The sequence below is a fragment of the Rana temporaria genome, chromosome 3 (genome assembly GCF_905171775.1).
Source record: "Rana temporaria chromosome 3, aRanTem1.1, whole genome shotgun sequence".
Lineage (NCBI taxonomy): Eukaryota > Metazoa > Chordata > Amphibia > Anura > Ranidae > Rana > Rana temporaria.
In genome coordinates this window covers 34220730-34245745 of record NC_053491.1, presented here as the reverse complement: position 1 = coordinate 34245745, position 25016 = coordinate 34220730, and the positions used below count along the sequence as shown (strand labels likewise).

At 42.1% G+C, this 25016-nt stretch overlaps 1 protein-coding gene across 10 annotated transcripts in view; it reads left to right on the top strand.

Moving 5' to 3' along the window:
* The window catches only part of NTRK3 (neurotrophic receptor tyrosine kinase 3), a 936199-nt gene that overhangs the window by 379815 nt on the left and 531368 nt on the right, over positions 1 to 25016 (top strand). For all 10 annotated transcript variants that reach the window (XM_040342395.1, XM_040342396.1, XM_040342394.1 and 7 more), the window contains exon 4: positions 17282 to 17350. In XM_040342395.1, coding sequence (XP_040198329.1) covers positions 17282 to 17350 — 69 coding nt within the window. The remainder of the gene's footprint in view (positions 1 to 17281; positions 17351 to 25016) is intronic.

The window sequence follows — 25016 nt, the reverse complement described above, 5'->3', positions numbered from 1 at the left end:
TCTTGTAAGGTTTCCACATCCTGCTGAGAAACTATTGCCCTGCTTAGCTTAGTATTGTCCACAAATACTGAGACTGAGCTGCTTATGCCATCCTCCAGGTCGCTTATGAATAAATTAAATAGGATTGGTCCCAGGACAGAACCCTGGGGGACCTCACTTTCCACCCTGGACCATTTCAAGTACTCCCCATTTATCACTACCCTCTGAACTCCCTGTAGCCAGGTTTCAATCCATGTACACATACTTTGATCCATGCTGACAGACCTTACTTTGTACAGTAAAAGTTTATCAATAGCATTTGCAAAATCCAGATACACCACGTCTACGGGCCTTCCTTTATCTAGACAGCAGCTCACCTCCTCATAGAAGGTTAATAGATTGATTTGGTAAGAACGATTCTTCATAAATCCATGCTGATTACTGCTAATGATACCATTCTCATTACAGAAATCTTTTATATAGTCCCTTATCATCACCTCCAAGAGCTTGCAAACTATTGGAGTTAGGCTAACTGGTCTGCAATTCCCTGGAATATATCTTGGTCCTTTTTAAATATTGGTGCTACATTTCTCCAATCAGCTGGTACCATACCAGTCAGTACACTGTTCTTAAAAATAAGGAACAATGGTCTGGCGAGTTCCTTAAGGATCCTCGGGTTCAAGCCATCTGGTCCCAGTGTCTAATTTATGTTGAGTTTTATTCTATTCCTAATTTTATCCACTGTTAGCCATGAGGGTGCTTCCTGTGACCCTCAAGAACTTCTAAATATCTTTATTGAACTACTTTTTCTTTATTACATTTTTTGTAAATCATGGTTCACTTTAACCTTTCTGTAAATTATAGCTTGTTTTTATAAGTTTATGCGATGGAAAGATGCAGTTTGTTGCATAACTCCAGTTTCCGCACTTGCTTTCATGGTAATGCACTTGATGAGGCTTTTATTTACTAGAATTCTACTTTCACTGGCATTCTGGAAATAACCTTTCAGCTTCCATTAATACATGATAGAATGATAGCGGCTTTTGTGTTGTGTCTGTGCATCTCTTTTAATTGTGTTCCTTAACTGAAAGGATCTGTTCTATCATAATTCACTTAAAGGACAACTAAATTGTTCTTGCATCCAACACGGAAAACATTACATGCATTAACATACAAAGTAATAGTAAATACAATGTTCTGAGCAGAAATAATGGCAATTCACTGTTTCACTGCCACTTGTTATATATCTTGCTTCCCTTAAAGGGTCACTAAAGGATTATTTTATTAGCTAAATAGCTTCCTTTACCTTACTGCAGTCCTGGTTTCATGTCCTCATTGTTTGTTTTTGCTTTAATCCTTCTCTGATCTCCACACTTCCTGCTTGTCTGGCTCCTTATGAAAAAACTCATGTGAGCTTCTCACTGTGGTCCATGATCAAGAAGGTGTGATTACTGTGTGTCGAAAACTCCTCAGAACCAATAAGATTCATTTTAAAAACAAACACTGCCCTGTGTTTGTTTGTTTTTGTTCTGTGTGTCTCTGTACTTCACAGAAACATGAAACTAGTTTAAAAACGAAACTAAACTACAGTTACATTATATGATTGATTTTTATCTATTTTTAATCATTTTTAAAAGGAATCAGTTAACTATTATGTCTCTATACCCTGTAAACAGTCATTTCAGCACATTTTTTTTCCTTTACTGCTCCTTTAAAGTGAGTATAATGCTGCATACACACAATCAGAATTTCCGATGGAATAAAACCGATGGAATTTTTCCGGAAGAATTCCGATGAAGCTGACTTCCATCAGTCTTGCATACACACTGTCAGACCAAATCCCGACCGTCCAAAACGCTGTGACGTAAAACACTACGACGAGCCGAGAAAAATGAAGTTCAATGCAGTATTTTTCTCCATCAGAGTTGCACACAGACAATAGGAATTTCTGATCGTTTTTTTTTTTTAACAGAAAAAAAATAAAACATGTTCTATTTCTAAACACTGATGGAAAAAAGTCTGATGGGGCCCACACACGATCGGAATATCTGACTTTTTTCATCAGAAATTCTGATCGTGTTTACGCGGCATAAGTCAAAGTTGGCCTCAACCAGGGCTCAAGTCCTACGGGAACGCGTGGGAACGGAGTTCCTGCACTTTTGTCACAGCAGGAACTCCGTTCCCTTTGCAGGACTAGAGCAGCCGAGCCGCCCAAGCCAATCCTTCACTAAGTGGCGATGCCCAGCTCGAGTCACTGTCAGGGGCAGGCGAACCTTAGTAATCCTTTATGTTACAGGCCGCTTCCTGTATCCTCGATGCCGCAATGTCTCCTGGGAGCTTTTGTCATTGTTCACAGGAGACATTGCGGAGGTCTGCCGCGAGTTTTCGCGGGATTTTTAAAGAACTTGCGGTTTAGTAATTATGCATATCATAATATCAATTACTGTATGTGTATAATTTTTTTTTTTTGGTGGGGGAGTGGATCTTGGGTGGGAGTTCCCACACTTTTTTCCCCAGGACTTGACCCCTGTAATGTAAAACCTCTCAGGAGCTTAAGACTCTGTCTACCTACAAGTCCCTGTATGTGGACAATGCAGAATTGGTGTCACAGAGTGACATTCCTAGAGTGTCACTCTGTCAATGGGCAACATCCATGTAAAGCTAATGCTGCTTATGAACTGAAATCTTAAATAGTTTGAGAGTCTTTTATTAATTGAAGTTGCTCTGAACCAAAACTCTAAACTCATTTCATAACTTGGGCTCCAGGAGTGCAAAGTACTAATTCCAATTAACTTTCATTAACCACTTAAGACCCGGACCATTATGCAGGTTAGGGACCTTGCCCCTTTTTGCGATTCGCCACTGCGTCGCTTTAACTGCGTCGTGCGACGTGGCTTCCAAACAAAATTGGCGTCCTTCTTTTCTCACAAATAGAACTTTCTTTTGATGGTATTTGATCACCTCTGCGGTTTTTATTTTTTGCGCTATAAACAAAAATAGAGCGAAAATTTTGAAAAAAAATCAATATGTTTTACTTTTTGCTATAGTAAATATCCCCCAAAAATATATAAAAATATAAAAAAAAAAACAGTTTAGGCCGATACATATTCTTCTAAATATTTTTGGTAAACAAAATCGCAATAAGCGTTTATCGATTGATTTGCACAAAATGTATAGCGTTTACAAAATAGGGGGTAGTTTTATTGCATTTTTATTAATATTTTTTTTTACTACAAATGGCGGCGATCAGCGATTTTTTTCATGACTGCGACATTATGGCGGACACATCGGACACTTTTGACACATTTTTGAGACCATTGTCATTTTCACAGCAAAAAATGCTATAAAAATGCACTGTTTACTCTGAAAATGACAATTGCAGTTTAGGAGTTAACCACTGTAGGGGTTAAGTGTGACCTCATATGTGTTTCTAACTGTATGGGGGTGGGGCAGGACATGTGAAGTCATTGATCCTCTTTCCCTATTACAGGGAACAGACGATCAATGACACTGCCACAACGAAGAACAGGGAAGGTGTGTTTACACACACCTCTCCCCGTTCTTCAGCTCCGGTGACCGATCATGGGACACCGGCGGCGATCGGGTACGCGGGTCCCGCGGGTGCTGTCACGGAGCTTCGGACACAGCTGGGCTTAAAGAGACACGTACAGGTACGTGATTGTGCCCAGCCGTGCCATTCTGCCGACGTATATCGGCGTGAAGGGGTCCTTAAGTGGTTAAAGTAATTAGTCTTTGGATTCACTTACTTTTTTTTACATTGTTTGCGTAAGTCGTTTGCGAATAGGGATTTGCGTAGAACGACGTCACCGTCGGAAGCATTGGCTTGTTTCGGTTTAATTTTGAGCATGCGCACTGGGATACCCCCACGGACGGCGCATGCACCGTAAAAAAGAAACGCTGTTTACGTCGGGTCACAACGTATTAACATAAAACACGCCCCCCCATCACAGCCATTTGAATTCAGCGCCCTTACGCCGCCAAAGATACACTACGCCGCCGTAACTTACGGCACAAATTCTTTGAGGATTCGAAAAAAAAATAATAAGTTACGGCGGCGTAGTGTATCTTAGATACGCTACGCCCGACGGAATAATGCGCCGATCTACGTGGATCTGCCCCCTTGTGTTTGTCTATTGTTAAGACTTAAGATGACCATACATGGATCAAAATTTCAATCCCTGTTTGGCCAGCTTAAGTCTTAACAATAGACAATAGTATCTTTATTAAACACACCCAATAAACTTTCACAATGCGGTGGATTGACTTGTGTACAACCACCCTGTCATGTTTTTCCTGAACGATTAGTGTCGCTGACTCTAGCCAGCAACACTAATCACTGTATTCTGCTGGCAGGGAAGGCTCCCCGCTGGAAGAACACAACAGTGCTGCGGGAGGGATTCCCCTATCAACACTCAACGGTCTGATGGAGTTTTTCATCAGATATCCGATGAAGCTGATTTTCATCAGTCGTGCCTACACACCATTGGTTAAAAAAACTATTGTTTCAGAGCGTGGTGATGTAAAACACAACGAAGTGCTGAGAAAAATGAAGTTCAATGCTTCCGAGCATGCGTCGACTTGATTTTGAGCATGCGTGGATTTTTCAAAAATGGACGTACCCACAGACGATCGTTTTTTTCTATCGTTTGTTTAAACATCAGATAATTTTAAAACAAGTTCCTAGTTTTTTCACCGATGGATAAAAAAAACGATGGGGCCCACACACGATCGGTTTGTCTGATGAAAACGGTCCATCAGACTGTTTTCATCAGACGAACCAATCGTGTGTACGTGGCATAACTGTTCTGATGGGGGAATTAAGACATTCTCTTTCCTTGTCGTTCCACCTGTCGTGGAAGAAAATAATTACGTAATCTATAGGTCATAGATTACGTAATTATTTTCTTCTTAATTGAGAAACTGATCACATTTTATGGCAATGTATTGAAAGGGTACACATACTTTTTCTTGGGGCAGTATATCCTCATTTATAAAAGTGTATTCAAAAATCACTTTGTGGTGCCCATACCCCCCAATTCGTTTTTTTTTTTTAGCTACAAGTAACCCTTATTATAGGCTTACCTGTAGCAAAAAGACGTTGTAAAGTGGTTTTGTGACCACTCACAAAAATGCCCACCAATCGAAGGGGGACAGTGCTGTTTATTAGCACTGCCCACACTAAAGATGGCCGTGGAGGTCAGCAAGGGCAGCAGCTTCCAACTGGACATCTGCTCCCCTATGAAGGCCTTGGAGGAACATTGGTTCCTCCATGTTCTCCAGTCGCCACTCTCTGAACAGCGGCCGTCACTGCAGGGAGAACAAATTACACCTGCCTACAACATGACTACTGATCAGCCAGCTAATGGTCTGCTCGGCATGGAGAACAGTGACTATCAGTCTCTTTATATCTCCTTTAGTGCACTTCGAAGACCAGGATGCGGAGGGGATGGGCATGGCTGGCTCCAGCTATCAGCTGCACGCTGAAGGGCACAGCCAGCTGTCAATCAGGCAGCCAAGTAAAAACAGGTAATATTGTCAGAATCTTTCCCAGGGGAGGGCTGGGCCGGGGGGCAGGGTGGCAATTGCCTCCCAGCTGCCCTAACCTTATGTTCAAAATTCCCGCTACCATTTTATTTTTTATTTTGGTTTTGGAAATCAGCCCGACCACTAGCTGTTGCATTCCAGAAGTTGTAGTCCACGCTCAAGCTTCCGGTGAGTGGAAAACAGAGCAGCGCAGAGGGAACTACAACTCCCTGGGACTGGATTCTTGGAAGCAGACAGAGGCAGGGCATGCCAGTGAGCCGGGACGCAGAGCTACAGAGCTGGGCGCTGGCTGCAACTTGACCCCAGGATCAGGAGCATTACCCCCATGACACCCCTAGCTGATCCCCATCCCCCCCATACACCCCATGTAACCTGACCCCGTGATCAGGTTGCATTGATGGGCACTGGAGTTGGCTGCACTGATGGGCACTGGTAAGGCTGCATTGAAAAGAAGATGCACCATAGATGGTGAGCTGATTCAGCGGTTCAATGGGCCACTTGACTGGACTTGCCCCCCAGGCCTATGGCTGCCAGCCCTCCCCTGATCTTTCCCAAGTCAGACACGGCTCTGCCCCAGCAGCTGTATATGTACTCCTGTGACCCTAAAGAGAAGTACAGCCAAAAAAGTTTGACCATACAGTACTTCTCTTTTAGCTAGAAGTTAAATCAAGCAAATACTTGCCTGGAGTTTACATTTACCTCAGTCTTCACAATAGATTCAGAGCAACACCACTGAAGCTTCTGCAATATGTTACAGCTGAAGAATGTCCATTCACTGGAGCCTACTCAATACTTAATACATTTGGGTCATGATTTGAGATCAGTCCGACCTTTAGATCTGTCATTTGTAACAACCTTGTCCCAAGGTTCACATTAACCTACATTTTGTCTTGTCTGTTCAGCGCTTTATTAAAGTTCAAGGAGTGGCAGGTGACTGAATCCCAAGGTGAATGGCAATGCAAATGTTAAACAAGTGTCTAGATTGTAGACTAGTTTCAGCTGAACTTATTTAAAAGTATCAGTCATTGTGATGTTCAAAACTTTAATCAGATTTCTGATTTTAATTAAATTTCATCATGAATCTGGAATCGGGTTGTTGTGGCTGTTACTACTACTATTGGTATTATTATTACTAAAACCAATATAATAACCATTGGCAGTTAAGCAAACTTAAAATCCTAAATCTTGCTTCTACTATAGCTTTCAATTTGGTCCTCTGACTACTGCACTCTAAGGGGCAGATCCTCGTACAGCGGCGCATGTATGCGCCGGGCGTAGCGTACCTAAGATACACTACGCCACCGTAACTTACTTTTTTTTTTTAATCCACAAAGAATCCGCCCTGTAAGTTACGGCGGCGTAGTGTATCTTTGGCGGCGTAATGGCGCTCCATTCAAATCTCTGTGATGGGGGCGTGTTTTATGTAAATACGTTGTGACCCGAAGTAAACAACATTTTTTTTTAACTGAGCATGCGCCGTCCGTGGGGGTATCCCAGTGCGCATGCTCGAAATTAACCCGGAACAAGCCAATGCTTCCGACAGTGACGTCATTCTACGCAAATCCCTATTCACGAACGACTTACGCAAACTACATAAAAAAATCAAATTTTTACGCGGGAAGGACGGCCATACTTAACATTGAGTATGCCTCATAACAGTAGCTTTAACTATACGCTGGAAAAAGCCGAACGCAAACGGCGTAAAAAAATGCGCCGGCCGGACGTTCGTGGATCGCCGTAACTAGCTAATTTGCATACTCGACGCGGAATTCGACGGAAACGCCACCTAGCGGCCGCCGAAAAATTGCAGCTTAGATCCGACGGCGTACTAAGACGTACGCCTGTCGGATCTAGCCGAGATGCTGTCGTATCTTGTTTTGAAGATACAAAACAAAGATACGACGCACACAATTTTAAATTACGCGCCGTATCAAGAGATACGCCGACGTAATACTTTTGTGGATCTGCCCCTAAATATATTACTCCTGAAGTTCTTCTTAAAGGCAGGCTGTGTTCAGAAAAGTATAAATAATGGAACAGTATGCTGAGGTTTGTGCGTGTCTGGTACACTTGTTCTTGTTGCGTAGTCATTAACCCCTTACCACTCAGCCTTGTTGTTCCTTTAATAGGGTCCCTATGCCCAGGAGGTGGGAATGATCGGCCAATCACTTGACCATTGTGATTGGCTGTCGCAGTGGTCACAAGACTGGGAGCCAGCCCCACAATCTCCTGGTCACCAGTATGAACTGATCAATGTCTCTGACAGCTTGGTTAACGTAATAGGAGGGCACAATGTGCATACTGTCAGCACAGAAAGCTCTGCCACTTATAGACACATATGGGCGCTGTGTAGGCATTAAAGCCCACCCTCTGTGCCGATCCATATACAATATGTGTTATGTGGATGGCAAGTGGTTCAATAATTTTTTGTGGGTAAATGGACAGTGGCACATATGGGCAGTGTATAGAGGGAGTACACTCAGGTTCTATTTAAAGCGGTAATAAACCTGGAGTTAAAAAAAAATCCCCTGCAAGGCAATGTTATAATGTGCTAATATGCACCACATCGAGCACATTATAAGAGACTTACCTTAAACCAAAGCCCTCCAGTGCCACGATGTAACCGCTGACAGGGCTTCTATATTCACCTGGTCTTCTTTACAGTTTTTCAGCCTCCAGCTGCATGAGTGGCCAGGGCCTCCTTTTACGCCACGGGTTCTGAAGGTCCTCACCCTCAGAGCGCATGCGCCGGTGATATCACTGGCTGCATTCAGTGTGAATATCTCCTAAACAGTAAAAAATTTAGGAGATATTTACAGTAACCGCAGGTAAGTCATATTATAGGCTTACCTGTAGGTACAAGTGGTAAAACTGAGTTTACTACCACTTTAACTATGCCCCTTTAAGTCCATCCCACTGTTAGCATATTTTTGCCATGCCCCACAGTTTGGTGCAGCTTTATTGCTTCGGGTCATTTTGAAGAAGGAGGATTAAAAAATGATCACCCTTGGGTGAAAGAAATGCTAGGTACACCACTGTAGTGGCAAATTCTGCTGTGGCTCATTATAAATGAGCTTTTGGCGTTACCTGTGGCATGTGAAAGTCTACATTCGTGCCTGTTGTGATATTAGCACCATTTCTATTCATTGTGACAAATGAAAGTCAATATCCTTGACTATTGTGATATCAAAGCCTTTTTTATTCTATGTGTCATAACTACCAGAACACATCTTTTCAAATCAAAGTATGTTTCATTCAAGCGTTTAACTATATAGCAAGATTGTTTTGATTTGGCAAACATCAGGAGCTATAAAGCGAATCGGTCAATTGTACTTTTTTAAGGTTTCGGAAAGTGTTTTTTACAAGATTTAAAAGAAGTAATTGGACGGTATCACAGACAGAATATCTAAGAAAGTGCAGCTAAAAACATTGTACAATTTGAAGCTAAAGATATTTTTGCATTGATGTGGAATACTTTAACAGCAAATTACAACAAAAAGAATTGTAAGATTCAAAAATAATTGAATTGAAAAGTTTAGGAACATTATGTTGGTTTTGTAAAAACCTGACAGTTCATTATCTGTATTATCTGACTATATTATTATTATAATACAAGATTTATATAGCGCCAACAGCTTGTGCAGCTCTTAACAAAATAAAGGCAGACATTACAGTTACATTACAATTTGGTACAAGAGGAATCAGAGGCTCTGGCTTGTTAGAGCTTACAATCTAGGAGGGAGGGTCAATTGCTACAAAAGGTAATAGCTGTGGGGGGGGGGGGGTGGTCTGATGGAGAAAGTAAAATTGTGTATTAGTTGGAAGCAGGATAGGCTTCTTTAAAGAGAAGGGTTTTCAGGGATCATCTAAAGATGTATAGATTAGGGGACTGTCGGACAGATTGTGGTAGGGAGTTCCAAAGGATGGGAGAAGCTCTGAAGAAATCCTGGAGGCGAGCATGGGAGGAGGTGACATGGGAGCTAGAGAGCAGGAGGTCTTGGGATGACTAAAGAGATCGGCTTGGTTGGTATTTTGAGACTAGGTTGGTGATGTAGCTTGGGGCAGAGTTGTGGATGGCTTTGTAAATTATTGTTAGTACTTTGAATTTTCTTTGTTGGGTGAGTGGAAGCCAGTGGAGGGATTGGCAGAGAGGGGTGGAGGACACTGAATGATTGGTAAGGTGGATGAGTCTTGCAGCAGCATTCATTATAGCTTGAAGGATGGATAGTGTATGTAAAGGTGATCCAATGAGGAGTGAGTTGCAATAGCTGAGGAGAGAGATGACCAGTGAGTGATTTAGAAGCTTGGTGGTGTCATTGGTTAAAAAGGGGCGTATTCTAGGGATGTTGGGGAGGCTAAGGCGGCATGATTTGGACAGGGATTGGATATGGGCCTGAAAGGACAGTTCAGAGTCTAGGGTTACCTCTAGCACCCTGGCATGTGGGGACAGACTTATAGTTGGGACAAACTATATGACCATATATAAATATGACTGATTTGCTGGCCAATATCATTATGTATTATTTTTTCCTTAAATCAGCCTATTATCTGGTATACGCATTTCAATAACTGGGTAGTGAGATATCTATGTATGATATTTCCTGAACTGAAAATTGCTTGTGCTCTTTAAAGCGGAGTTCCACCCAAAAATGGAACTTCCACTTTAAGTGCGGCTACGCTCTTTTTAGAGGCATCCAGCCTACAATCAGAATCCTTGCACCACGGAAAGGCGGCATTCTGATTAGGGTCCCAATCAGAGTCCTAATTTTAGACCAGTTTCCACGGACATGTCCGACCGTGTGTACGGCCTAGCGGACAGGTTTCCAGCGGACAAAAGTTTCTTAGCATGCTAAGAAACTTGTCCGCTGGAAACATGTCCGTCGGACATGTCCGATGGTTAGTACACCTAATCGGACATGTCCGCTGGTTATGACGTGTAACCAGCGTCCCGAAATCCCGCGCATGCATCGAATTGATTCGACGCATGCGTGGAAGCATTGCACTTCCGTGTTTGAGAACGTCGGTGTCTTCTACGTCACCGCGTTCTCTGTCCACGGGGATTTTGGTCTGATGGTGTGTACACACATCAGACCAAAAGCTCCCAGGAGACATGTCCGATGAAAACGGTCCGCGGACCGTTTTTATTGGACATGTATCCTCGTGTGTACGGGGCCTTAGAGACACCCTTACATTAGTATCTCCCGTTACATTAGGGTTCTCCAGGCTAGGTACATTTGTCTGCATATATCTGTTGGCTATGCTTCTGTCATTTGCTCAGTGCCAAAATTATGAATGGCGCCTCTATTCTGCACTCATCGTTTTGCAGCACACTGTCTTCATAATTAATAATGAACTATAATGAAATGTGGCTAATAGCACTGGAAACTTTAAACAGACTGTAAAATTGGTTCTTTAGATAATGTTGGGCTCTTATTGCGTTGTGCACAGCAGCTGTCATTCAGGACTTGGTATGTATCAGATTAACCCTTTGGCTTGAAATGTGAGTGTGATCTTTAGAATTATTGTGTTTGTATCGGTTTTGCAGATTAAAGTAATGCAAACACACAGTCTAGCCTACCTAATTATTTTAAAACAAGTGAAACAAGGAAAAAATAAATAATCTTGGGAGAACTAGGCTTCACATATTTGTTGTGATAATTTATGTCACTATTATTATCTTTGTGTGCCTGCAGTGATATCAGACACTGATAACATGTATGATACATTTCTGTGATCTCTAATAAAGAACAAGTGAACTATAAAAAAAAAAAATGCACCATTTAGGTTCCTTTCACATGGGCATTGGCAGACGGCAAAAATAGTTAGTTAAAGCGGTGTTCTGCCCAAATAAAAAAAAAAATGAAAACCAGCAGCTACACATACTGCAGCTGTTGGTTTTTAATAAACGGACACTTACCTGTCCTGGAGTCCAGCGATGTCGGCACCCACCGCTGATGTTTCCATCAGCTGTCGGGTGCTGCCGCCACCATTGCCGGTAAGGATACCCGGCAGTGTAGCCTTTCGGCTTCACGTCAGGAACCCTACTGCACATGCGCGAGGCCCGCTCCCCTCTCCTACTGGCCTGTCGGCCGGGGGAGAAGGAGGGAGCCCCGCGCTGATGTCACGGACCGCAGCCCGGACTCCGGGTAAACGCATGTAAAAGCGGTAATGCCACGTACACACTATTGGAAATTCCGACAAGAAAACCGTGGATATTTTGCAGATGGAATTTTGGCTCAAACTTGTGTTGCATACACACGGTCACACAAATCTTGTCTAAAATTCCGACTGTCAAGAACGCGGTGACGTACAAGACGTGCGTCGAGCCAAGAAAAATGTTCAATAGCCAGTGCGGCTCTTCTGCTTGATTCAGAGCATGCATGGATTTTTGTGCGTCAGAATTGCATACAGACGATCGGGACGAGAACTTTTCCCGTCTGAAAATTTGAGAACCAGCTCTCAAATTTTTGCTGTCGGAAATTCCGACAGAAACAGTCTGATGGAGCCTACACACGGTCGGAATTTCCAACCAAAAGCTCAAATCAAACTTGTCTTGTCGGAATTTCTGACCGTGTGTACGCGGCATAACTCACGTTTAGCCACGTTTCATTTACAGGCATTTTTGACTATTAAGGAAAAAAAATACTTCTAAACAGAAACGCTGCTAAACGCGGCATTTAAAGTGGAGTTCCACCCATAAATATAACATTACATCAGTAGTTTTAAAAAAATGTCATTAGTCCTTTACGAATTTTTTTTTTTTTTAGATGCCTTCAAAGTGTTGTTGCTAGGCAGAATAGTTAATCTTCCCACTTCCTGCACCTAGGTGCTTAATGCTTCCTAACCTACACCGCACAGACTTCTGGGAATGTAGTGGGTGTAACTTTCCAGGAGTCTATGCACTCCCCAGTCTCAAAGAATCATGTGACTTGGATAGCACAGGTGCTGAAACCTGATCTGACACTGCTTGTGCAGCACTGAGCATGTGTGAGATCTGCAAGGCTGAAATCCAGGAAGTCATACAGTCTGGCTTCATGATGCCCACACTTAAGATGGCCCCAGTCAATTTCTATTTTATAAAGTGTCTAAATGCTGTAACAACCTAACAAAACGGACCTTAGTTTACAGACTAACTTTACTAGAATACATTAAGCTTGTGTATTACAGGGGTATTTATATTTAAAAAGTTAAATTGTGGGCGGAACTCCGCTTTAAACGCGGCAAAACAGAAATGTTTTAACTGTCATTATTATCTTTCAAGTTAAATTCATTCAGGAGAGGTTGTAAAACGTCCAAAGTACATGAAGCCTAAAGAGATGCAGACCCTGCAGATTTCCTCATTAAAGCCATGCAGGTGCAGCAGCTGGTTGATGATTATGAAACCACTCCCATTAGACTCACTTAACACAAGGGCACGGAGGAACAAACATGGATTTCTTCAGAATAAAACAAAGTAGAAGTCTGTAACAAAGGTTGTTATAATCCTTGCAATGTACATAGATCACCCAGAGGGAATTTTTTATTTTTTTTAACAAAAGTGGAGTTACGCTTTAACTGAAAAAAGGAATGAGAAACATTGATCTAAACTATGATGTACATCACAATGTACTCTCCATAGATGCAATAAACATTGTTCAAGCCCGGGCTTGTATCTCTACTACAATATGGACATTTATCACTATTGCAAATGACCCACAGAAAGTATAAGGATATCCAAACACAGGTGAGCCACAATGAAATAAGCAAGGTACGTGTAGTCTAAGACACTTGTAAGTAAAAATCAATACACTGCTAATGCAATCCAGGAAACATAGGTACTGTGCTAAACCATAGCTACAGGATGCGCATCAAATCTAGTACAGCTAATAGTATTTAAGACACACTGCATTAATGCTAAAGCATTACTCTGGACAGTAAGTAAAATCATTTAATGCACACCTAATGCTATGCAGGAAACATTGGCACAATAAATTGGACAATAAATAAAATCAAGCAGCAATCACTTCTAAATCTATTCAGGACACATTTTCTTCTACGCTAAAAAGTATCTCCAGGGAATACCTAAAATAAATCACTGCGGAGCTAATGCTAAACAGCAAACACTGCACCTCTGCTATGGAATATTTACAGGTAACAAGTAAAATCCATCAGTGTGCAACTAAGCCCTATGCAGGGAATATTGCACCTATGCTAAATAAAGAAAGTCCACCCAATTGAATTACTTAAAGTGGTTGTTAGGCCACACTAACCTGTATACACCATCAGCACTCACAGCTCCCATCTGTCCCTGATTTGGAGGGACTGTCCCTCATTTGGAAGAAAGTCCTTCTGTCCCTCTTTCCTCCTCATTTGTCCCTCATTTTGGTCTGATCTATATAGTTGTATGTACAGTAGGTGCCGCTGATTTTGTATATTCAGCACGATGGAATCACGCTGGATATCGCCGCTGTGAGGCTGTGCTTCTCACGCTCGCCACCCCCACGAGATGCAGTGCATCCGTAGGAATGTATTGCGGGCGGTGAGCGAGAGGAGCGACAGAGCTCTGCGCTGGCTCCCGCGATGGGGGTCACGGGGCGGCCAATGTCATGCTGCCTGACCGCGATTATGTACAATATCGCAGTCAGTCAGGTACTGTACTATTTATCTTTCAAAAAGTGTTTCCCAGTGCTAAACCTTTCATCAAATGTTTTAATTGTTTCATTGATAAATTTTAAAAGCCAAAATAGAGGAATAGTAGCGGTAAAAAAGCACTTGTGGGCTTAAGTAATATTTTTTTTGCACAATTCTTCTTTAAGGGGGGGCGTGACAGGGTGTGTGTCCTATGCCTACATAATTTTGCTAATTGGTGTCCTTCATTCCCATCTCAAAAGGTTGGGAGGTATGTCAGCTCTGACTCCTATTGTAGTACCCCCACTGTTTATAATTTAGAAAAAATAAATGCTGCAAATACCTAATTTCACTCCTGAGATTGCAAAAACATGACTGGCCTGCTTTCTCTTTTCCTCCTCTGAGAGATGGGCTGAGATTTCTCTGCTGATGTCAGTCTGGAGGGGGGGAGGGGGGAGAACACAGGAAGTGCCACCTAAGTGCAGTATTACAAGCACATCTTAATGGCAAGGTAAACTATAAACACTCACAAGAAGAAGTAAAAACATGGTCTAATCTGTAATCTGATGGTGTAGTGGGATCCTGGTGCTACAAGTGTCCGAGAAGGGCTCCAATGGGCTCCAATGTGGCTGGAATGTCTGCAGCACATCCTGGGGCCACCAGGAAGGCATCCAGAACCAGCGTGGAATACACGTAAATTACGTCACGGGCACCTGGGTTACTTCCGGGATCACTGTTACAGTTTCAGAGGATGGGCAGGCAGGCAAGCTACGTGCTCGAAGCTCCGCCTTATTCTGGAGGGGAGGAGGAGAGGAAGAGAGAGATGGCTGGTCATGTGATTGCAATCTTGGCTCTTAAATTAAGTATTTACAGCATTTATATTTCTAAATCATTCACTTAGGGGGACACTGCACTTGGAGGCAGTGCTGATGGTGTATACAGGTTAGTGTTATGAGAGCAGCATGAGGGGGAGGGGCAGCTTACACACAGACAGAGAGGGGAGGGGGGAGAACACAGGCTGCAGATGACAGAAGCTCGTAAACTGACCACGGTGTCTGGTCTCAGCAGCCCTGATACACCGTGGTCAGTTTACAGAAGGGTGTGGGGAAACTGGCAGGATCAGACGGGTTGTTTAGGTGTTACAGGGTGTTACAGGGTGCCAAATGACACAGGACAAGCACTTTGTCATATAACATGCTTTAGAGGAGCAGGATTAATTTTTTTGAGGGGGGGGGGCGCTTTAAAGTAAATCTCCAGACAGTTTTTCAGTTTTGGAGTGGGAAAGATCTATTGCAATTTGATTGTATTGCAGTCTGTTTCCTTTTAAAAGTTTGGCAGAGACATACCAGGAAGTGAGTCGAAACCTCCCCAAGGAAAGTCAAAATCCCAATGTTGATAGATATCAATGGAATGGGTTTCTGCTCATTGGGTGGGCAGCTGTCTGAATAGATTCTGCTGCCCTGGATGACCTCCATGGCCATCTTTGATGAGGGCAGTGCTTAAAAAAAACACTGGCTCACTATAGTTGGTGCGCATTAGTATGCGTGGTTAGGTCAGGGAAAGGAATCCTCTGGATAGGGAGAATGTGCCTAGCGTAAAGGAAAGGTTCCAGAGGAGAAGAGCCAACATAGGGACTGTTTGTTAGTGATGCTGTGGGGAACCTTCCACCACTAGTGCCTCATTGTATACTGCCTACCAGCTGCCTCCTGTGCCAGGTGCTGTCTACAAGCATTTCTCTCTGCAAGTACTGCATAATCATCTGTGAGTGTTTCTGCCAGGTGTGAAGCCTCTGCATTAACTCAGTTACAGTGTGAGAGAGAAAAGAAAGGAAAAAGGCGCACCAGCCTAGTGTGTTACTGTAATAACAATTTAATAGAATAAAATTGTAATAAAAATCTACTCATAAAGAAAGCAGCATCATAGACTTGTCAACAACGCTGTAGTAAATACCCCTTGAACCACACTCCAAATGGGGGGGATGAAGGTGAATCACTGCCGGCTGATGCGTTTCGAGGCTCAAAGGACCTCTTCATCAGAGCCCAGTTACAGTGTGGTTGGATTGATCTTTGCAATATGACCTTAAAACCCCAGATCCTGTGTGTGTGTGTGTTGTGCCTTCCCTCTTGGATGCCTATCACCCGGCCTTGCTTGCTCATACACACCCATCTCTCTGGTGTCCTCCTCTTTTAGTATCCCTTACAGCACTGCAGCTTGGAGGCCTGTGTTACCCATTGTGCATCAGGGTTCCATCCACTGATCCCTATGTCATTACTAAGCCATCAGAGTTGCTTAAACATGGTCCTGGAGATTGCATTAGGCTTGCTGAATTTTATTACATGGGCTGAATAGAGAGCAGTTTGCAGACCCAATACGAGGGCATCAGTCTGGAGACGTAGGACACATGCCATGGGTTGCCACTAATGTAACATGCAACAGGGTGACTGGGTGCCTCTTGTAATGGCTGTTCAAAGGAAATGCTGAGGCACGAACATCATACCAACGGTCTACCTGTTAGCTTATGAGTGATTGGTCTGCTTGAAAGTGAACTGTTTGTTATATCTAGGACCAACAACAATGTATAAAGGCAGGTCTATGGCTCTTAGCTATATTTAATCTTCAAAAACATGTGCAGTGCTAGTTTTACTGCCAGGCCTAACATTACAAAGTTAATCTTTTTCAGACACTTCAGGCTGTTAAATGGAAGAAATTGTACACCGTATGAATATATTTTCCACCGATACGTCAGATCATTGTCATATCATTTTTTTCTTATGCAAAGAGCTTTCCATGAGATGTAGAAATGTTCACGGTATATGTCATACATTATGTCTAATGCTGATTCACTAAAATATAACAAAAGAAATAATAAATGTAGAAATAGTTCTGCAATCTATATGCAAACTTTTACTGTTACACTTGAAATCTGATTTGTGCCAGTTGAGTCTATTTTTGATTATTATGCAATATAACAGATGATATGATGTAAACTCCTAAAGGAAGACTTACATTTTTTATAGCGCATCAATATTACCTACAAGAAAGTAATATATAACAGAATACATATTTTTTCATGCATTTTGTATTATTTCTAATTATTAATAATTCTCTTTTTTTATTCTTACAATTGCAGAAATCTTTCAGGAAACCGTCTGACAACCTTATCGTGGCAGCTTTTTCAGAATCTAGAGCTTACAGAACTGTGAGTATTGTATTTCTGTCTTCGTGTTCTGATCCCATTTCTGTAGAACTGTCCTTTAGAGAAATACTTTGTACATTTGTGCACTATGAAAGTGGAAAATATTTTAGAGAAAAACATTTTAAGTATTAGCCTACAGTGTTGGTAAAAATAAAGAGATCCCACTAAATTACCGATCTGATACAGGGCAAGTACATCTCAGTGATGGTACATCTTTTATATAACCAAAAACCAGCTTTGTGCAATGAACTGTTAAAGTGGACCTTCACTCCTTGACTTTTCTCTACTCCTCATCTCTCTCTACATATTTTAAAACACTGGATTTTTTTTAATGTAGAATATTAACTCTAGCACCACCACACCACCTTTATTTTTGCCTAGACAAGCTTCAGGTGTCCCTTCTCCCAAAGCTTCCTGAGATATTCCAGAAGGCTGCAGGAGTACCACACAGAGTGGCCGGTCATTGGAGCAGGCACACATTTTTGTAGGCCAGCTTCCTGAACCCAGATGAGGTAGCCAGCCAAGGAGGACCAAGATGGTGGGGTGAGACCTAGGCTGTGACACCAGAGCAGTGTGTCACACCAGGACAACCCTGGATCCGTTGGGCAGGTAAGTATATGGTTTAAGGACTACCCAGCTTAACAGGTAAGGGGGGTTAAAAAAAAACAGGAAGGAACTGAAGGCTGTGAAAAAGTTAGCATGTGTTAGGGCATTATAGTATTTACCTATATTAGGAGCCTACAGATTCAGAGAAAACAGGGTAAAGTGACTTTGTTAAGCCAAATTAAATTCCTGAATGGTAATATATGTGGTATGCCACACAATAACTGTTTATAGAATAGGGGCATTTTTGGCGTTGGAGCCATGTTCTGTAATGCACGTTATGCTTCTCGTCCAATAGTCCTGCCACTCATTAGTTAATAGGCCTTTCCAACTTCTTACTTCAGCCCTCAGATGGTTGGTTTTACAGTCATCTTGTGAACTTGGATGTCTGGTTAGAAGCACTTGGAGGTTCCTTTGAATTATTTATTTGAACAGAAATGTAAGATGCAGTTAACAGATTTCGGGGGAACTGGGCTCCTCAAATCTTTAGGGCTTGAGTTATAGTGTGTAATGGTATTGGGAAGAAAAGATCTTTATTTTCTTAATTAGGGCTGAGTGTTAGCATGATCTGATTGCAGTGACCGCAGCTGACTTAAGCTGGACTTACACATGTAGAAATTTTTCCAACATTCAGAGGAAAAAGTATATGAAATTGGTCATCCGACCATTCAATGGTGCCTTTATAGACTTGACTAATTTCAAACTAATTTTTGCTCTAGAACTTTGTCAATGTCTCAAGTTCCATAGAACAAACGTTCTACATCTGCATTGACTTTGACAAGTGTTTTAGAATTATTTCCAGCCAGGAGTGAATTCAAGCCAGGAGTGAATTAGATTTGACAAACCTATTCAAACTTGTCCTAAAATTTCTTCAGTCACTCTGATCGAAATTGATTGTTAAATTGTCCCCTTAAACTCTCAGATAAGTGAATGGACGTTCTGAAAACAACATCTTTCAAATTAAATTTGACAGGTGTAAGACCAGCTTAAAGTGGAATTAAACCCATCAATTTAACGCTTTCACAAAAACAGTCATGCCGCGTACAGACGATCGGTTAAACCGATGAGAATGGTCTGATGGACCGTTTTCATCAGTCAAAACCGATCGCGTGTGGGCGCCATCGGTTAGTTGACCATCGGTTGAAAAAAAGGCAACTTGTTTTAAAATTAACCAATGGATTCCTAACCGATTGGACAAAACCGATCGTTAGTAGGCACAACTATCGGTTGAAAATCCACGCATGCTCAGAATCAAGTCGACGCATGCTTGGAAGCATTGAGCTTCGTTTTTTTTCAGCACGTCGTTGTGTTTTACGTCACCGCGTTCTGACACGATCGGTTATTTAACCGATGGTGTGTAGGCGCGACGGACCATCAGTCAGCTTCATCGGTTAACTGATGAAAACGGTCCATCGGTCCGTCCTCATCGGATGGACTGATCGTGTGTACGCGGCATTACATTGCTGGCATCCCGGGAAAGCTAACCATCACATTTGCTTGTGCTGTCAACCAAACTGTGAAACCATAAAATAGCTGGACTCCTAACTGATCACATGTGCAGCACCATGGTAGTTGCAGATCAAACAGAGGCTAAGATGGCAGCTTCCTTGGCTAAAAAGTATAGGAGGATTAAGTTCTGCTTTAGGTTTAGGTGCTCCTAACCACATAACAAGGATTTTATCTTCCGGTGAGCGATCTCCCAGAGGGACAGTAGCCAAGGACTCCAACCAGGTCAACACACAACGCCATTATCACAAGTTTAACTTCTCCAAAGAACACCCTCCCACCTCTTTACGTAAAAACACATTTTCATCCATACTAGTCCAGTGCTACCATAAATCTACCAATATCTTGTAAACTTATTAAATTCCCACACCACAGAGCATTTAACTATATGTGACCTAGTGCTGCCTAATATGTAAAGTTACAGCACTTTATAGCAATCAGGATTTTTCTGTAACTTTAAGTTGTGGTGTAGCACCATTGAAAGTCACATACCTATATAAAGCCACATAAATGATATTCCCAGCTGCAATGGTCATATTCTATAAAGATTCTCATTTCTCTCAGTAGTAACTTTGGTAATATACAGGAATAAATCTAATAACATATGAGTGTGGCAATGAGACCCCTAGTTGTGATAATTATCCAAAAATAAAATCTGTCATCAGATGCAGGGAATGAGCCTTTTGAAATTCCAATATAGTTTCAATGTCAGTAAAGTTGGTGACAGGTTTTACTGCTTGGGGAGCCTTCCTAACCAGCTAAAGACTAGGCAATCTAACACTCCATTGTTTAGCCTTGCACTGCAGATCCATTTGTCACCAGGCCAGTTAAGTAGCTGCAATTTTAAAGATCCCGTGAGATACATCTTCTAACCTCTTCAGGAGACGTAGACCTCTTTGACAGGAAAATAAGGGCTGCAGAATACAGGTTTCTGAATTATTGATAAAGTGTTGAATGCTTATTTCAAACAAAAATGGGATGTTAAATCAATTCCATATTTCACTAAAGGATATTGAACTTAACTTGAGACATTGTTGGGCAATATATATGTAGACAAGCAAAAACTGTCATTAAATTTCTATTGAACCTTTACAACCCCTACTAATTTTTCACTGATTGTACCAGATAAACTATACGTTGTGCCAATTACTGGTATTAAAATATATTGGCTTAAATATAGCTGACAAAAGTCCCTTAATCAGGTTAAATTGAGTACATCTATCACTTAGAGAAAGAAAGCAGATAAACCAAACCTTGCTAGGTAAATAGGATCTAATGAAAAAGATGTTACTTTTATAATGTGTTGCAGCTGCATAGTTACATTTTGTAGTATTCAATCTGTTGCATGAAACAAGAAGATACAATTATCTAGCTAAATTAAACTGTATTTAGGTCTAACGATACATTTCTCTTATGTAGCGCCCCCCCCCAAGGGCCATCTGATTGGCCACAGCTTCCTTTCCCAGATTAGTGCAGTGGCAGCCAGGCCCACAGCAACAGTCACTCTTTCTGGCTCAATGAACAGTCTAGGGGATGCATTAGTTTAACCACTTAAGCCCCGGACCATATTGCTGGTCAAAGACCAGAGCACTTTTTGCGATTCGGCACTGCATCGCTTTAACTGACAATTGCGCGGTCGTGTGACATGGCTCCCAAACAAAATTAGCGTCCTTTTTTCCCCAAAAATAGAGATTTATTTTGGTGGTATTTGATCACCTCTGTGGTTTTTAGTTTTTGCGCTATAAACAAAAATAGAGCGACAATTTTGAAAAAAATGAATATTTTTTAGTTTTTACCGTAATAAATATCCCCCAAAAATATATAAAAAAGCAATTTTTTTTCCTCAGTTTAGGTCGATACGTATTCTTCTACACATTTTTTGTAAAAAAAAATCACAATAAGCATTTATTGATTGGTTTGCGCAAAAGTTATAACGTTTACAAAATAGGGGGTAGTTTTATGGCATTTTTATTAATATTTTTTTTTTCCTAGTAATGACGGTGATCAGCGATTTTTTAGCTATTGCAACAATACGGCGGACACTTCGGACACTTTTGACACATTTTTGAGACCATTGGCATTTTTATAGCGATCAGTGCTATAAAAATGCATTGATTACTATAAAAATGCCACTGGCAGGGAAGGGGTTAAGTATGTTCCCTGGGTGTGTTCTAACTGTAGGGGGGGTGGACTCACTAGGGGAAATGACTGATCGCTGTTCATACATTGTATGAAAAGATGGTCCGGCATTTCTCCCCTGACAGGACCGGGAGCTGTGTGTTTACACACACAGCTCCCGGTTCTCGCTCTGTAACAAGCGATCGCGGGTGCCTGGGGGTGAGCGCGTGGGAGTCAGGAGCGAGCGGGGGGAGGCGGCGCACACGCTCCCCTAGTGGCCGCTTCGAGAGCGGATGTAGTGCTACAGGCTCTCGCGCAGGAGAGCCAACCTGCCGCCGTAGAACTGCAGCGGCTGGTCGGCATCTAGTTAAATGTATTTCTGAATAAGCTTGGATAGGGCTCAGAATGCTGTGGGATACTCCATTAATGCTGAACAGTAATGAGAGGACACTCTTCACTTTGTATTCAGTATTAGGAGAAAAAATTGTTGGTGTCAGTGGAAGGAATAGTGCCCCATTATTGATGTCAGTGGCAGGAATTATGCCCCATCGTTGGTGTCAGTAACAGGCATAATGCCTCAAAGGCTGGATAAAGGAAGCAAAGTGCCACATCAGGCAACAAGGCTGCAGTTTGGAGACCACTGGTATAGAATGACCTGTTGCTGCATGCAATTTCAATGGAAAAAAGCTCCCAAACTGGATAGATATTTGCAAGGTAGGAGGACAGGGAATATAAAACTAAAAAATTAGGAAACAATATCTTTTGCTTTTGATGAAAATACTTAGGGCCAGATCCACAGCCAGCGGTGTAACTTAAATATTCGGATTTAAGTTACACCGTCGGAAAATTTCTACCTAAGTGCCCGATTCACAAAGCACTTACCTAGAAATTTTCTGCGGTGTAACTTAAATCCGGCCGGCGCAAGGCGTGCCCAATCTAATGGGGCGAGTCCCATTTAAATTAGGCGCGCTACCGCGCAGGACGTACTGCGCATGCTCCCGATGCGATTTTTCCGACGTGCATTGTGCGAAATTCTGTTACGCCGAGTTTTGTGAATCGCGCCGGGTAAAAAAAGTTGCGGCGGGAAAAAAATTAAAAAAAAAAAAATTTGACAGTACATGGTGTACTAACTTTACACTTTGTAAAAGCAGCCCTAATTTTGCGACGGCAAACTAATACTTACGGAGAAAAAACGAAGCGTAAAAGCTTCGTGGATCTCCGTAAGTGCTAATTTGCATACCCGACGCTGGATTTCGACGAGAAATGCCCCCAGCGGCGGATGCGGTACTGCATCCTGAGATCCGACAGTGTAAGTCCCTTACACATGTCGGATCTTCTGCCTATCTATGAGAAACTGATTCTGTGGATCAGTTCCATAGATAGAAACAGGGATACGACGGCGTATCAGTAGATACGCCGGCGTATCCCTTTTGTGGATCAGGCCCTTAATGTTAGGGGAAATAAGAACATAAACATAAGCTTGGCAAGCAATTTGTTGTATAATAATTGCAGCTGCACTGGGGAACTATTTCACATAGGTAGAAATCAGTGTGCTAAGTTCTGGTCACCCAGTTCCACTGACACATTATTATCAGCGGTACAGAATGCTGATGTTGGTAATTAAGTTAGGACACCATTTACTTAGGAACAAAATGATGCCGCCTGTGCCATTTGTTCCCAGTAACATAACCCTGATTTATTGTTCCTTGCTAATGTACCAAAAAATATGACACAAATCTGATAAGTAGAACAGCACTTTATCACCTAAAATCAATGCTAAGTGTTGTTATGCAAAAATAACAAACATGGAATCAATTGTGCCGTGAAGCAACCTCATAGCCTTAATCAATATGACCTCTACATTACGGGAGGAAGATGAGCGGGATCCGGTTCTCATCCAAAGCTGAGCACATTCTCCACCGCAGAAAAGTCCCCTGGTGTTTTCAAAGTGAGAGAAACGCTACCTGTAATGACAGAAATAAAACACTGCAGGTAGAGGCATTATTGCTGCACACATAAGAAGAGACAGGGAAAGCCCAGAAGTAGCAGAGCTGACAAAGCTATTCTAAAAAAACAACAAGACATCTCCCAGGCCTAACTAAGTCTATCATGGTGCTGCTGCTTCAAATTAGATGACCTATTTGACCTTGTTGAGGAAAGCTCTGGGGACTGTGTGTTTGTAGTAAATGTTGTACTCCGGAGCCAAAACACGCCATAGAAGAAGATCTAACTGCTGTTGTCCTGCATATTAGCAGAACACTTGACAGGTTACGCTCTTCAAGCGTTCTCTGCTGCGTGACAAACTGTATGTGTTAATTTTACCATGAAGGGTAAGCCGTACCTTCACAGAGGTCTGCTGGGTAGCTGACAGCTTTTGCTTGCTAACACTGCTTGACTTGATAAAAGAGGTTTCATTGTTAAGGAGGAAATTTAAAGGACACAGTATTTGAACCCAGTTATGTTGAATATTTCTCCTATATCCTGTGATTTGCACAGGTGGAGCAAAGCAACAGGGTCATTTAACCTTCTCTCTCCACGGCTTTAAATGGTGACCTTTTCTTCACTTGGAACATTAATATTATTATTATTATACAGGATTTTTATAGCGCCAACAGTTTGTGCATCGCTTTACATCAGGAAAGACAGTACAGTCACAATACAATTCAATACAGGAGGGATCAGAGGACCCTGCATATTAAGCCCCATACACACTATCAGTTTTCCTGATGGTTTTCTCATCAGGTTTACCAAAACCATGTAGTACAAGGGCCTGCCTGATTGCATACAAATTGAAACTCTTGAGGTTTGACCTCATATTAGATGGTTTTGGTAAACCTGAAGAGAAAACCGTCAGGAAAACTGATAGTGAGTATGGGGCTTTAGAGTTTACAATCTAGAAGGGAGGGTCAAGTGGAACAAAGGGTAGTTAGCTGTGCGGGATGATCAGATGGACTCAAATGAAAATACAGTTGTTAGATGTGGGAAGGATAGGCTTCTCTGAAGAGGAGGGTTTTCAGGGATCCTCTAAAAGCTAATAGAGGAGGAGATAGATGGACAGATTGGGGTAAGGAGTTCCATAGGCTTGGAGAGGCTCTGGAAAAGTCCTGGAGACGAGCATGGGAGCAGGTGATGAGAGAGCTAGAGAGCAGGAGGTCTTGAGAAGAACAAAGAGAAAGATTAGGTTGGTATCTAGAGACTTGGTCATTGATGTAGCTTGGGGCAGAGTTGTGGATGGCTTTGTAGGTAATTGTTAGTAGTTTGAATTTAATTTGTTGGGTGAGTGGAAGCCAGTGGAGGGATTTACAGAGAGGAGTAGCAGAGACAGAGTGGTTGGTAAGGTGGATGAGTCTGGCAGCAGCATTCATGATGGACTGAAGGGGGGTTAGAGTATGCAGAGGTAAACCAATGAGGAGGGAGTTGCAGTAATCGAGGCGAGAGATGA